The sequence below is a fragment of the Penicillium macrosclerotiorum genome (assembly GCF_028827735.1).
Source record: "Penicillium macrosclerotiorum strain IBT 26536 chromosome Unknown utg000002l_segment0_segment0, whole genome shotgun sequence".
Classification (NCBI taxonomy): domain Eukaryota; kingdom Fungi; phylum Ascomycota; class Eurotiomycetes; order Eurotiales; family Aspergillaceae; genus Penicillium; species Penicillium macrosclerotiorum.
This window is the reverse complement of record NW_026643082.1, coordinates 4,599,918-4,613,608: the sequence shown is the minus strand read 5'-3', so window position 1 is coordinate 4,613,608 and position 13,691 is coordinate 4,599,918. Positions and strand designations below refer to the sequence as shown.

General features: G+C 50.3%; 4 protein-coding genes across 4 annotated transcripts; 2 read left to right on the top strand and 2 right to left on the bottom strand.

The window, feature by feature from the left end:
- Nucleotides 1–849: 849 nt before the first annotated feature.
- N7462_002805 (class I SAM-dependent methyltransferase) lies at nucleotides 850–2,103 on the top strand (the record flags this gene model as incomplete). The annotated part of the gene is made up of 2 exons (XM_057074531.1): nucleotides 850–983; nucleotides 1,056–2,103. The coding sequence occupies 2 exons, from the start codon at nucleotides 850–852 to the stop codon at nucleotides 2,101–2,103; spliced, it is 1,182 nt and encodes a 393-aa protein (XP_056938172.1).
- Nucleotides 2,104–2,766: 663 nt separating this feature from the next.
- On the bottom strand, nucleotides 2,767–4,068 carry N7462_002804 (rRNA-binding ribosome biosynthesis protein RPF1; the record flags this gene model as incomplete). Its single annotated transcript, XM_057074530.1, has 1 exon — nucleotides 2,767–4,068. The coding sequence occupies one exon, from the start codon at nucleotides 4,066–4,068 to the stop codon at nucleotides 2,767–2,769; it is 1,302 nt and encodes a 433-aa protein (XP_056938171.1).
- Nucleotides 4,069–4,367: 299 nt separating this feature from the next.
- On the top strand, nucleotides 4,368–8,937 carry N7462_002803 (glycine--tRNA ligase; the record flags this gene model as incomplete). Its single annotated transcript, XM_057074529.1, has 4 exons — nucleotides 4,368–6,074; nucleotides 6,134–6,508; nucleotides 6,777–6,896; nucleotides 6,994–8,937. The coding sequence occupies 4 exons, from the start codon at nucleotides 4,368–4,370 to the stop codon at nucleotides 8,935–8,937; spliced, it is 4,146 nt and encodes a 1,381-aa protein (XP_056938170.1).
- Nucleotides 8,938–10,134: 1,197 nt separating this feature from the next.
- N7462_002802 (tetratricopeptide repeat protein) lies at nucleotides 10,135–13,428 on the bottom strand (the record flags this gene model as incomplete). Its single annotated transcript, XM_057074528.1, has 5 exons — nucleotides 10,135–10,279; nucleotides 10,336–10,425; nucleotides 10,474–13,062; nucleotides 13,124–13,286; nucleotides 13,347–13,428. 5 exons carry the CDS (start codon nucleotides 13,426–13,428, stop codon nucleotides 10,135–10,137), a joined length of 3,069 nt encoding a protein of 1,022 aa, XP_056938169.1.
- Nucleotides 13,429–13,691: the final 263 nt, after the last annotated feature.

Below are 13,691 nucleotides of genomic sequence, written 5' to 3'. Positions count from 1 at the left end.
CTGTTTGATTTGCGTGTTCGTGGTCCGTGGGTAGTTCCCTGTCTGTTACAGTATTTTCTCTTTTCTTTTCCCAACCACAGCCCCGGGTCTGGCGAGATAGCATCCATAGAATTCTGTTGTCCCGACGGTCCGGTCCGCTCTTTTCTTTTTTGACAACGTTTCTTTTGCCCTGGCTTCCACTGGACCAATCTGTTCTGTGCTTCCCTCCGTCCTCTGAATTACCAGATCAGATTACTCCTGGATGACAGACTATGCAGTGACGTATCGTGAGCCGGATTGTCGGGTCGCTTCCCAGCTAATGATAATGCTCCATAACAATCCCCTCTCCGCCCAAATTACCATAAATGACAATAAACGATAATGAAAATAATCCCGAGCCGAATTATTTGCCCCCCGTAAGAAACCCTTTCTGATTTTAGGCTCGCTTCTGTCAACCGACTCCGCCCTAGTCGGATGTTTCTTTGGCCTCGGCCGTCGTCCCTCCTACTTCTCCTATCCTCCTGGCCTGCTGTCTTGCTGTCTTTCGCCCTCCTGTTTGATGTTCAACAATTGACCGTTGGTCTTTCCCTTCCCTTCCCTTCCCTTTCCTTTTTCTTTTCTTTTCTTAATCGACGCCATCTTCGACAGCCCTTTTTTTATTCGGGATTCTCTCCTCTGAGTTTTTCTGTCTCGTTCTGCGCTCCTGACTCCTTCCGTATTTTCTCTCCATCTCCATTTTCTTTTACATTTTTCCCTGGTAATAGCATCCTTGGCTTCCAAACACTCAGCTCTAATTTCCGGTCCTTATCGGCTCTTATTTCTATTGAACCCCGCGGCCCTTGCCATTCGTCTCTACAGGAACGTCATGTCATGGACGGCAAACCCATTCGGCCTTCAGAGGACCCCGGTTCTTCTCATGCAGAAGGACCGGCCCCGGACGCGAACCAGGCATGTACAAGCTCGGAGCCCGAGTCTGATAACGAGTCCGACGGAGAAGCCTCAATGTAAGTTGATAGGTGGCAATCGGGGCAGACACCTTACCCGAGCATGTATTAAAACAAACCGCGTCATCCTAGAAAATCCACCCGCTCCTACTCGCCGCTCAGTTTCCAATATATCGAAGAAAATGGCCGACGGTACTGCGACGATACATACTTCATGCCCAACGATGAAACCGAGCTTACCCGCCTGAACATTGTCCACCAAATCTACCTGATGGTACTCGATGGCCGTCTTACTACGGCGCCGGTCATTTCTAAAAACCCGCGCATCCTCGATATCGGCACCGGCCCCGGCGACTGGGCCATCGAGATGAGCGCCGAATATCCTGCCGCCACCATCATCGCCTCCGACCTAGGCGTCTTCGACTCTGGCCTGGGTCACATCGCCCTTCCCAACATCGACTTCCAGCTCGCCGATGCTCGCACTGAATGGACCTACCACGAGCCCTTTGACCTCATCCACATGCGCGGCCTCTCAGGCGCCTTCCCGGACTGGCACTCCATCTACCAACAAGCCCACGCCCACCTCAAACCCGGTGGCTACATCGAGGTTGCCGATGCCGACCCGGCTGGCGATACCGTCTCCTTCTCGGCCTCCAGCGCAACTTCCTATCTGAACATCTATGCCGCGGCCCTGCGCGCTGCCGCTACCGAAGTCGGCTACCCCCGCGACCTGCACCACCTGCACCCCGAAGTCCTGACCGCGGCAGGCTTCGTGGACGTGTGCGTGCTGGAGCGCATGATTCCCATCGGCTTATGGCCGGAAGACCTGCACGAGAAAACAATGGGTAAGATGGCGCTGATCGCGCTGCTGGAGAGCCTGGAGGCGTACGCGCTGCGGCCGCTGACCCGCTCTGGCAAGTACTCACCGGCCGAAGCGCAAGAGCTCTGCGACAACGTGAAGGCTGAATTGATGGGGGCGCAGGGGCTGAGGGCACATGTGCGGGTCGTCACAGCCCGGAAGGCGATTCCTTTTGCGCAGAAGCGACAGGAGGTAATGGCGAGGGCGATGAAAAAAGTGCAGGCACTGATAACAGAGGACGAGGGGGGTGACATGACGCCAGGATTGCCTTGGGATGCTAAAACGGAGGAGAAGGAAGGTGGAGGGAATGCAAAGGAGTAAGATATGGGAATGGGATCAATGGAGGCGTTGGTTTTGGATTTTGTATCATATGCATGCAATTGGGCGTATTCTGCCCCCGATTGCCGGGTTCTAGAAGAATAGCGAAAGAAAAAGTACTTAACACAGCGATCGATAAACTGAGAGTCTTAACAAAATCAAAATACGCTTCGGAATATGACCGACGATCTTGTACTACATCTCTAGCCGTTGAGTAAGATATCTATCCGATGAAAGTGACGGAGCAATAATCGATGGCGTGTCGTTAAGAGAGTGATACTTTATTGGTATTCGGGAGGTACCGAGATGGAGAGATCCTTGGAACCCTAATCTCGGACACTTAATCAGATCCGTTGGAAAAAGACTATGTCGGTAACTTCGGTCTGCTTGGATATATTTTCTACGTATATCGCAAGTAGGTGAAACCAACGAAGTAGTTCCCACTATAGAAAGGCCCTTAGTCTCAGGGCCAGAATCCAAGCTTACATGTACAGGGAGATGGCATTCTCAAATAAGACATGTCTATGTTCATTCGACACATATAAAGTGCAAAATATGCCCAGAGAATAAGCTTAAATAAAACCATGCTTTTAGGTACTCCCCAAACCCCATGCGGAAAGAAAACCAAAAAAAAAATACCACAAAGGACAAAGCCCCTCTAGCTGTTCACAGCTGGAACTTGGTCCGCACCTTCTCCATCTTACCCTCCCACTCCCACTCTTGGCCACTGCCTCGCTGAATGCCCTTATCTACACGCCGCAGCTTCAGAGTAAAGCGAGGACCAAGTTCCTGGAGACCAGTTCGGATACCCTCAGCACCCTGTATCTCCTTACCATCCGCACCAACAACCGGCTTCTCGGTCTCCCGCTTCTCGCGGAAGACGTATCGGTGACGGCGCACGAAGATATAATCACGCTGATTGTGCAGCGTGACAACCTGTCGGCCCTCGAACTCTGGCTGTGGTGGAAACAAGGTGCGGAACAGATGCGCCGTTAAAAGACCCAGCGGGGTGCGGAAGTTGTTTAGGATCAACTCAGGCCAGTGTTCAGTCGCACGACCATGGCCCGGCAGTCGCTTGCCCTCAATCCAGTTACTGATACTGAAATGGAAGGTCGGACCAATGGGGAGATGCACAATAGTCATTCCGCTGGGCTTCTTCTGGTCCTCCTGCAGCACGACCACGGTGGTATAGTTTCGATTGGCGGCGAACTTGGAAATCTCACGAATTGAAAATTTGTGCGAGTAGCGATGCGCCGTACGTCGGATATACACGCTGTTCGGGAGGAGGTCTGTCAGGATCTCGGCTTCTTTGTGTAGCGTAGAGTTGATGGAAGTGGTGATGAGGACTTTTGGGGTCGGCGGGGCTTCGGAGGAGAAGAGCGAGGGAAATTTGGCAGCCAATGCTTCGGGTGCAAGGTTGAGATTCGTGCTGCGGGTTGACTGCGTTGGGCTGGTAGCTCGCTCAGTGGCAGTGGGCAGCGAAGACTTTTTGCGCCCACGGCTTGAGTCCTCTTCGTCCTCGCCGTCTTTTTCCTCGTCCTCGTCCTCATCTTCACTCTCACTTGTCGCGATCATGCTGTCGATGGACTCATTGTCGGATTCTGGCTCTTCACTGTCATCCTCCCCATCCTCCAAGGGCCGGTTTAATTCATCCTCCTCTTCCTTCTTCGCCCGCTTGATGCGCTCGACGTCGACACTCAGGCCAAGTCCAGTCTCCTCGGCGTCATTGTCGGCCTCGTCCCAGACACGTTTCCGGTCAAGTGTCAACGGCACGTTGCGACGTAGACGGTCCTCTCTGAGTTTGGGGTTCTTGGCCTCCTCTTTCTTGATAGCATAGCGCTCCGCTCGGCGCTCGGAGTCCTTCGTTCTCTTCCGCTTGATGTGCATCATCTGGCGGCGCTGCTTGTTGGCAGGCTTAAATTCGGGATCCGCGCCGGGTGGCGGCCCTCCTCTGCCCTTCATACCCATGGTGAAAATCTGTCGCAAAAAAAACAGAAGTTCAAGGAGAAAATTGGTGGCTGCTCGTCGGAGGAGCTTCAACCGATCTCCACGATAAATTTATTTTGTCGGAGAAACGACGGGCCGATGCGCCGTAGCAACGTTGATTTTGTTGATCACGTTGCGTGGGAGATCAAAAAGTCAAGAAATTAATAAGGGGGATTAACAAGCGCAATCTTCATCTCTTTCTAATTAATCGCATTTTATCCGTCCGCTCATTTTGCCTGTGGTGTGTTTCAAGTCCTTGAAGGGGGGCTTATGCTGAGTGGATGACTCAATTGCTGCCGCGCCTTTTCCTCCCCCGCTCTTTTCTTTCCCCTCCATCCATTCAATTCAGGACTTTCACCTGCTCGACCGCGCTCCAGAAGAAGTCCAATCGCAACCCCAAGATGGCGACTGTCACTACCAAGACTGGCCAGGCTGTCGACCGCCTGGTCCTCGACTCAATGCTCCGCCGCCGCATGTTCTACACCCCCTCCTTCGAAATCTATGGTGGCGTGTCTGGTCTGTACGACTATGGCCCACCCGGCACCGCTCTGGTCGCCAACATGACCGACTTGTGGCGCAAACACTTCGTGCTGGAGGAGGATATGCTTGAGGTCGATTGCACCATGCTCACCCCCCACGAGATCCTGAAGACCAGTGGGCACGTGGATAAGTTCGCCGACTGGATGTGCAAGGACCCCAAAACTGGCGAGATCTTCCGCGCCGATCACTTGGTTGAGGAAGTTCTGGAGAACCGCCTGAAGGGTGACAAGGAGGCTCGTGGGCAGAAGGTCGAGGTTGACGCCGAGAAGGAGGCCAAGAAGAAGAAGAAGTCCAAGGAGACCAAGGCCGTCAAGCTGGACGATGCCGTCGTCAAGGAGTATGAAGAGACTCTGGCTCAGATTGATAACTTCGGCGGCCCTGAGCTTGAGAAGATCATCGAGAAGTACGATATCCGCAACCCCGCTACCGATGGCAAGGTCCTGCCCCCCGTCTCCTTCAACCTCATGTTCCAGACCTCGATCGGTCCCAGCAGCAACATGCCTGGCTACCTGCGACCTGAGACTGCCCAGGGCCAATTCCTGAACTTCCAGAAGTTGCTCGAGTTCAACCAGCAGAGCATGCCCTTCGCCTCTGCCTCCATTGGAAAGTCCTTCCGTAATGAGATTTCCCCGCGTGCCGGTCTGCTTCGTGTGCGTGAGTTCCTGATGGCTGAGATTGAGCACTACGTCGACCCGGAGGGTGGTAAGAAGCACCCCCGCTTTGTCGAGGTCAAGGACATCGAGATGTCCCTGCTTGACCGCAATGTGCAGCTGTCCGGCAGCACCAAGGTCACCAAGATGACCATCGGCAAGGCTGTTGAGACTGGTCTCGTGGATAACGAGACCTTGGGTTACTTCCTGGCCCGTATCCAGCTCTTCCTTCTCAAGCTAGGCATCGACTTCAACAAGCTGCGTTTCCGCCAGCACATGGCCAACGAGATGGCCCACTATGCCGCCGACTGCTGGGATGCGGAGTTGCAGACCAGCTATGGTTGGATTGAGTGTGTTGGTTGTGCTGACCGCAGTGCTTACGATCTCACTGTGCACAAGAACAAGACCGGTGCGCCTCTTGTTGTTCGCGAGACCCGCTCTGAGCCTCTGCGCATTGAGGAGTGGCAGATCGACCTTGACAAGAAGAAGTTCGGCCCCCGCTTTAAGAAAGACAGCAAGACCGTCGAGGCCGCCGTTGAGGCTTTGTCCCAGGATCTGCGCGAAAAGCTCTCTCTGGATCTGGAGCAGCAGGGCAAGATCGAGATTGACGTTGAGGGTGTTGGCTCCGGCAAGGTTGAGTTAGAGAAGGACATCATCCAGATTGAGAAGCGTACTCGTGTTGAGAACGTTCGCGAATACACTCCCAACGTTATTGAGCCTTCCTTCGGTATCGGTCGTATTATGTACAGCATGATCGAGCACGTCTACTGGTCTCGTGCTGGCGACGAGGCCCGTGGTGTACGTTTTTCAAATTTTCCATCCCCCTTTCTTATAAAATTGTTACTAATATTCATCAGGTTCTATCTTTCCCCCCGGCCATTGCTCCCACCAAGGTCCTGCTGGTTCCTCTCTCCACCAACCCTGCTTTCAAGCCTCTGACTCAGAGCCTGAGCTCGAAGTTGCGCCGTCTCGGTGTTTCTAGCCGCGTGGATGATTCATCTGCCAGTATTGGCAAGCGTTATGCCCGTAACGATGAGCTGGGCACTCCTTTCGGTATTACCGTCGACTTCCAGTCCGTTAAGGACAACACTTTCACCCTGCGCGACCGTGACACCACCAAGCAGGTGCGTGCCAGCGAGGACGAGATTTTGCAGGCTCTTAAGTCGCTTGCCGAGGGCGACGAAACCTGGGAAGATGTGGCCAAGCGACTGCCCGAGTTCACTGGCCAGGAGGTCGATTAGAGTATTGTAGAGAAAGATGACATTATGGGGGAGTTCTAAAAAAATTTATATACCTTTTTCATTGTTCTCACCAGCTTATGCTTCCTTGCTCTTAATTTTCCTTGCACGATTGTGGAATGTCTACATTTTCACGATACTTTGGGTAGTTTGGCATAAATTTAGCTCTGCGGGATCCCAGATGCGGCCTGCCGCGCCAAGAATCCGGGGCAACCTCGTCACTTCCAACTGTCCTCTTTCTCTGCTCCCAAGAGAGCAACAGGACCCGACAGAACCATGGCGCCCACAATATATTCCGCCAAACTCACTCTCTCCTGTCCTCTATTTGCGGCCGATTTTGATCCGCGCGACAATAGGCGTCTGCTCGTCGGCGGTGGAGGTGGTGAGGGCCGTAGCGGAGTTGGGAACAAGATTGTAAGTGGCGCGCGCCTTCAGCTTCGATATCTTGAAACTTACCCGGTAAACTTGAATTCTCCTAGTCCTTGATTGATACGTCTTGTCGAGATGAGATCACCGAGACCGTCGAACTCAGCTTGTCGCGCGACGAGGATTCGGTGACGTCGCTCGCCGCGGCGCCGCAGCTTGGCGATGAAGATAGCTCGCTGACTACGTTAGCCGGTATCAACAGCTCCGTTGCGCAGCAGAAAAAGAATAATAACCAGCATATGCGATCATTCCGCTTCGATGTGCCGAAAAAGAAGCAAGCTTTGACGACGAGCGGTGCCCAAAACGGCGATGGACAGGACAAAACAAAAAAGAACAAGGACAAGAGAGAAAAACAAGAAGAAGAGGTTACAGCCGGCAAAGCAGAAGCTTTGTCACGCGCATCGCTATTCCGTACAAAAGGAGAGTCCGGCGATACCTACCAACGTGTGCTGAGGCTATCACCGTGGAAGAAGCTAGGCGCCGAGGCATCCCAAAACGAAAGCCGAAGTACAAGAGTCGGAGCTATTGCAACAGGTCTGGCATCGTCAGGGGAGATTGTTTTCTTTCAAGTCACAGAATCTCCCACGGATTCAGATGTCATTGGCCGCATTCGCCTCGGTAACAACGAGGAGGCGGAGGACGTGGACTTCGTGTCTCTAGAAAACGACCCAGAGGAGGCGAAAGCTGAATGTGGCCGGTTCCGCGTGGCATATACCAACGGTGCAGATGTCAATATCTGTGAAATCTCGTCCTCAATTCGCTCCAATACGGCCCCTGAGGTCCGCTGCGTGTATACCATCCCCGTCCCTACCAGCGGCGCCCGTGCGGCCCGCCCAAAGTTCCGTGCTTTACGTTTCATTTCCCCAAATGTCTTGCTTCTCCTTCAAAATGCGCCAGAACGGAGCGGTAGCGAACTCATCCTCCTCCGATTACCCGCCGCCAAGCATGCCCAGGCTACAATCGTGCGTCGACGCAAGCTGCCCAGGAGTACTAAGATCGGCCTTGGGCTCGATATATGTGCACTTGGCACCAATCCAGCTGGCCAGGAACAGACTGTAATTGCTGCGAGCGGCAGTGATCACTCTATTGCGCTTTGGACGCTGGAATATGGACCCAACAAGGGCTACGGTGCTATTCGGCCGTATACCACCCTCCGCGACGTGCACCCATTTTCTATGACAAAACTTGTCTTCTCACCGTTCAATGCACCACTGCACCCCATCACTCCCGATGTACCACCGCAAAAAGTGAAGCTGGCTTCCATCAGCATGGGCAATACCGTCGTCGTCCACACCCTCCCGCTCTCACCCTTCCCTGCCTCCTCCCGGACGCCCCGCTATGTCCTCAGTCTTCCTGGACCGGCTGAGTTATGGGAGGGCATTTACTATGCTCTTGTCTTGTTCGGATCTTTCATTGCTATTACATTTGCCATGCTTGCATTTGCCGAGATCCGTGGTGGAACACCGCCTTTCCTCGGCGCTGCAGAATGGCTTCCTCCCGCGATTCGCAATACAATTGCGAATGAATACATCCCGCCTTCACCCGGCCAGGGCTCTTATATTGATTACATCCTCTCCCCTAAGAGTCGGTCCGGTATCCCAATTGCACAGACTTCCACTGAAGAAGCCCAAATCGAAAGCCTCAAAGAGATTCTTGACCGGGTTCACAGTGCTGGGGCAGCACCTGCAGATATCGAGACTGTCAGCCCGCATGCTCTTTCTGTTATCGTGCGCTGCAATGAGCATGGCCAAACTGCCGAGCAGAGTGTTCTGATCGAAACTTTTTATTCCCATCATACTAGTGAAGACGATTCTTCTGAAGCAGACAAACTCCGTGCCTGGAAAGATCTCAGCGGCGCAGACCAGGCTGCTTGGAAACAGCGACTCACTGATGCTGGCCGCTGGGCTGCTGGCGAGGGTGAGACTGTACTACAAGGCGTGCTTTTTAGTGAGGCTTGTGGGCAGCTGCGGCAGTTTGTCAGAGAGGGGTTGCCTTGAGAACTTTCAATGCTGATGTGTTTTGGTTCAATTTGGACTCTTTTATCTAGGATTTGACGGATTTGTGCTCTCTTTTCATGTATTATTTGATATATTAGGTATATTTTCGATGAGATAGATGACTTTGTTTCTGCTGTAAAAATTTTGACTACTGCAACGTTTGAAATATACCACGTATAGACCACCTTCTCCTTCTTTGGATACTTGCTCGGCTATCAACGAGTGTATTTCGAATCTACTATAGTATGCAAAGCCCTCAAATGGAGCCTGAAATGTTACCTTATCAAAATGTAAGTATCAAGGAAGGCGCAGATTAGATAGATCCAGGTCTCATCTAGTCGATGCCTCTTTCTGATACCACTCGATGCTACCGCATGATAAGACCCCTCTTCATCGATCTGGGAGATTTGGGGGATGCTTTCGTTCAATTATGGGATCAACCTCAGAAGAAGAGGATGTTCGTCGGAATCTTAATTGGAATTTGATTGATATTGATGGCGAGAATATAATATAAATACGAATTCCTTTTCTTTTCCTGTGGTGGTAAACTAATGTTCAAGTCAATAATCACACTCTTCGTCCTCTTATTCATAGTTTATTCTTGATGACCTACCCGCCTCATATACGTATATGAAAGAGATGAAGCCCATATCACCGGCTGGGGAATATTCGGGATTAATTCTTGAAATAAAAAGCCATATACATTAGAGAAATATATAGAAGGGTCATTTGCTCTGTATATCTCTTAATGACAGTGAGCTCTCTAATGATAACGGTGAGGATTTTATCTTCGCTCAATCCACTTCGCATATGTATATAGGACAGACTACTTTCCCAGATAGGATAGCTCAACGTCACTCCCGTCTTTCTAGATTAATCGTGAGTATTATAATAGAAGGATGGGAATATAGTGGCATCTACTTTACCTCATAAGGTATTTCACCACTAGCATCCTGCATGATTCCCAAATACTGCGATTCAAAACCAGTGAGTAACCATGATAAATTTAAACTATTAATTGCTTGATCTGGATGCGTACAGAATCCGTATATGGTGCGTATATAAAGCGACAGGAGCTAGGTTCCACTCCTTTATGTCCTCGTGTTGTGTTGATTTGCGTCTAATCGCAGGATAGGCGATGTCAAAATACCAGTGGAAATTGGAGTCCATGAACTGGACCCAAAAATTATGTATAACTTATTTGGACTTTCTCTTCTTCCACTGGGACGATTTCCACAAGACTTTGGTTCGAAGTCGACCAAATTTCGAACTTTCAATGCCGTTTTGAGGCACCTCGGCTTGCTTCTCTAAGCCTGGTGAACTTATGTCATTCTCCTTGTCACTAGGATAAGTTAATACCTAAATTTTTGTTTGGGAGAAGTATTGGAATCTACTTACTTTTCTTTTGGCGTAGACTCAACACGCCAACTTTCCAAAAATTTTATGCACTGGAGGGTGCCCGAATGCTTTTCCCCCAGTACTTGGGTCCTAAGATTGCAACAATTTTCCATCAAGTCGAAGGCTCTAGTGTCATACCCAAGACTCTTACAGATCCAAGCCAGGCTATATAGGCTGTCTAAGGTTTGAGGATCTTCCTCTCCTAAGACAATTCTTCGGCCTTGAAGTACTTGCAATTGTAATTCTTCGGCTTCCTGGAATCGACCCTGGCTCTGATATATCGATTGGAGGTTGAACATGAAAAGCAGGCTTGTTGAATCATCATCTCCATGTATTCTCCTTTGAATTGCGACGACTTCTTTTTGCAGCGATTCGGCTTCCTGGAGCCGACCTTGACTCTGATATGTCAATGCCAGGTTTGCCATGGTTCTGAGCGTGTTGGGATGCTCCTCTCCAAACAACCTCATGCGAACCTCCATAATATGCGTTTCCAGTGCTTCAGCATCTTCATGGCGACCTATGCCATCATACACATCTGCAAGGACAGCCATGTCGAGAAGGGTGTCAAGATGCTCCTCTCCGAGAGTTCTCATGGAGATATCAACTATTTGTGCTTGAAGAGGTTCTGCATCTTGAAATCGACCTTGGCTCTGGTATATTGCGTGAAGCCTACGCATTTGGGTAAGGGTATAGGAGTGATCAGTTCCATAAACTCTTTTACTGATCTCTAGTACCTGTTGCCCCAACGACTCCGCTTCTTCGGGTCGACTGAGCCAATTATAGGCGTCTCTTAAGATCTCCATGCTTTCAAGCGTGTCAGGGTGCTCTTCTCCAAGCACAGACTTACGGATATCCAGCACCTTTGTTCCAAGCCGCTCGGCATCTTGGTATCGGCCGAGGTGATTGTATATGCTTGCCAGTATGTTCATGCTGGCAATCGTATCAAGATGCTGCTCTCCGAAAACGCTCTTGTGGATCTCCACTGATTTGGCTCCTAGAGGCTCGGCATCCTCGTATCGGCCAAGTAGATCGTATAGACTTGCCAGGGTGTCCATACTGTTGAGCGTGTCAAGGTGCTTCTCGCCAAGTATCTTTCTGCGAACCTCGAGAACTTTTATACTTAATGATTCAGCGTCCTCATAACGACCGAGCCTTCTGTACACGAAACCTAAGCTATTCATGCTTGAGAGGGTTCTTTGGTCCTCTTCCCCAAAAATCTTCCTGGAGGCGTGCAGAACTTGCGTCTCTACCCTCTCGGCATCTTCTAGTTGATCTTGCCGGTTGTAGGCTAAAGCCAGGTAACCCATGGTGATAACCGTACAAGGATGCTCGGGGCCCAGCACCAGCCGACTTCTTGTAAGTAAATGACTGGCAGCACTTTGGAGTTCGGGCCATTGCGCCCTTCGTGAATGCAACGAAAATATCGTGAAGTGACATTCAATCGTTTCCGGATGGTCCCAACCTAGCAGCTCCTCGTGTTCTGCTATCGCTTTCATTGTGATCTGTTCCGTATCGTCTAGGTTTCCGGCTTCGTTTGCAAAGTTTGCGCCCTTATAAAGAAGGGTGACCCATTCTCTACGGGATTTATTTGACTCGGGGCGATATTCCATCGCCAGTTTCACGTGTGGAAACCAAGACTGATATTCCAACCAGCGATTGAATATCTGTAGGGGGAATGGAAATTCACGATAAAGGCGGTTGATGAATTGAGCATGCGAAACGTCAAATTTCGCGTGAGACTTTAGCCACTGATGTATCGCAAGCTGTACTAGTCGGTGCATCTCAAACGTTCTTTTATCGGGACAGATGGAGATCAGCGAGTAGTCTTTCAGCATGACCAAATCATCTTCGAAGACCTCATTCCATTCACTTTCATCATCGCTGTCGTTGTCATCTTGTTTTCTGGAGTCTCTGCTCAGACTTGCATTGTTCCGCGGCGGAGTTTGAAGCAATTCATCTTGAATCCCTTGTCTGTCGAAGAAGCTCATAAGCGCGAGAAGATCAGCAGCTGATGACCGCTTTTTGTTGATATATTCAAAAGAGATTTGCCATGTTACCATGATAGAGTTGCTTGTTTCGTTGTCTCGTTGGAGATTCTCCACCTCGTGACCCAGGAGCTTTGCTCGCTTTTGCTTGCTCTTCAAAAAATCTTTCAAATATTGCTTTATAGAGTACCGGGGCAAACGCTGCACAATAAATGCACCTGCTTGGACAATGGCAAGTGGAAAATAACCAAGGGTTCCAACAAGCTGTCTTGCATCATCATTTCCGTCTCCTGCCTCTCTTGTCGCGAGCTTCTTTTGCAAAAGGTCTAATGCTGAGTATTCATCCATTATACCAATTGAGATGATACTGCGCTCACTGAAAAACTTCCTTGCAATGCTCCAACTTCGAGTCGTTATGATAATTGATCCACTGGGGCTTTGAGGCAAGAAAGTCTTGAGTAGTGGCTTTCCTGGAGCGATGGGTGTGCAGAAAAACTCGTCGTCATCGAGGTTATCTAGAACGAGAATCCACTTCCCCCTTTTTCCATCTTGAAACCAGTTTTGTATTGACTGGTAGACATTGGAGTTAGGGTCCTGACGGCCAGGTATCTTGGCCTGCTCAGCAATATTCTTATAGCTCAATTCGAATCGGGATTTATTGCTGGCATGGACCCAGAAAACCCAAATGTCGGGAGACTTCTCATAAACACGATAACAATACTCAATGACAAGCCCGGACTTGCTTCGTGGCGTCAATAGGATCGTAACACAGAGAGATAGATCATGGTACAAGGCGGACTTACCCAACCCCACCAAGGCCCACAAGCGCCACTCCTGACCCAGGCTTTGAACAGATGCCAGCGACTTGATTGAGAATTGATCCACGTTCATCCAAGCGGTCAACAAAATCTAAATCTCTCTGATATGGAACTGCAAATATAGGAGAGGGAGGTGTCTCGGGGTGGGCTAGTATGTGCAGTGATTAGTCCGGTTCAGTTGGGTCTTAATCAGAAGCAGAATACGAACTCGAGGCGTAATAATTGATGATGCCATTGTTGACCCCATTCTGGATCCCGGAATATAGATTTCCGAAAGTTTTTGATTCCATCAAAACAAAGAAGAATGTAGGAACAGCTTGTTGAAACTGAGTACAGCCCAACTAGACTTTGGGTAATGTTGTCAACTCCCCCACCATCAGACCAGTCAGGTGACCACTAAACCCCTCCTTCACCTGAGCAGGAATTGCTTTACAGCCTGAGCATTGAGCTCAATGGCTCTCGCCGTATAAGTCACACAAATCTCTGACATTTGATCCCGGACACGGGAAGACCGTCCTCATTGTTTGCCGATAAGAAACAAAATGTACCAAAA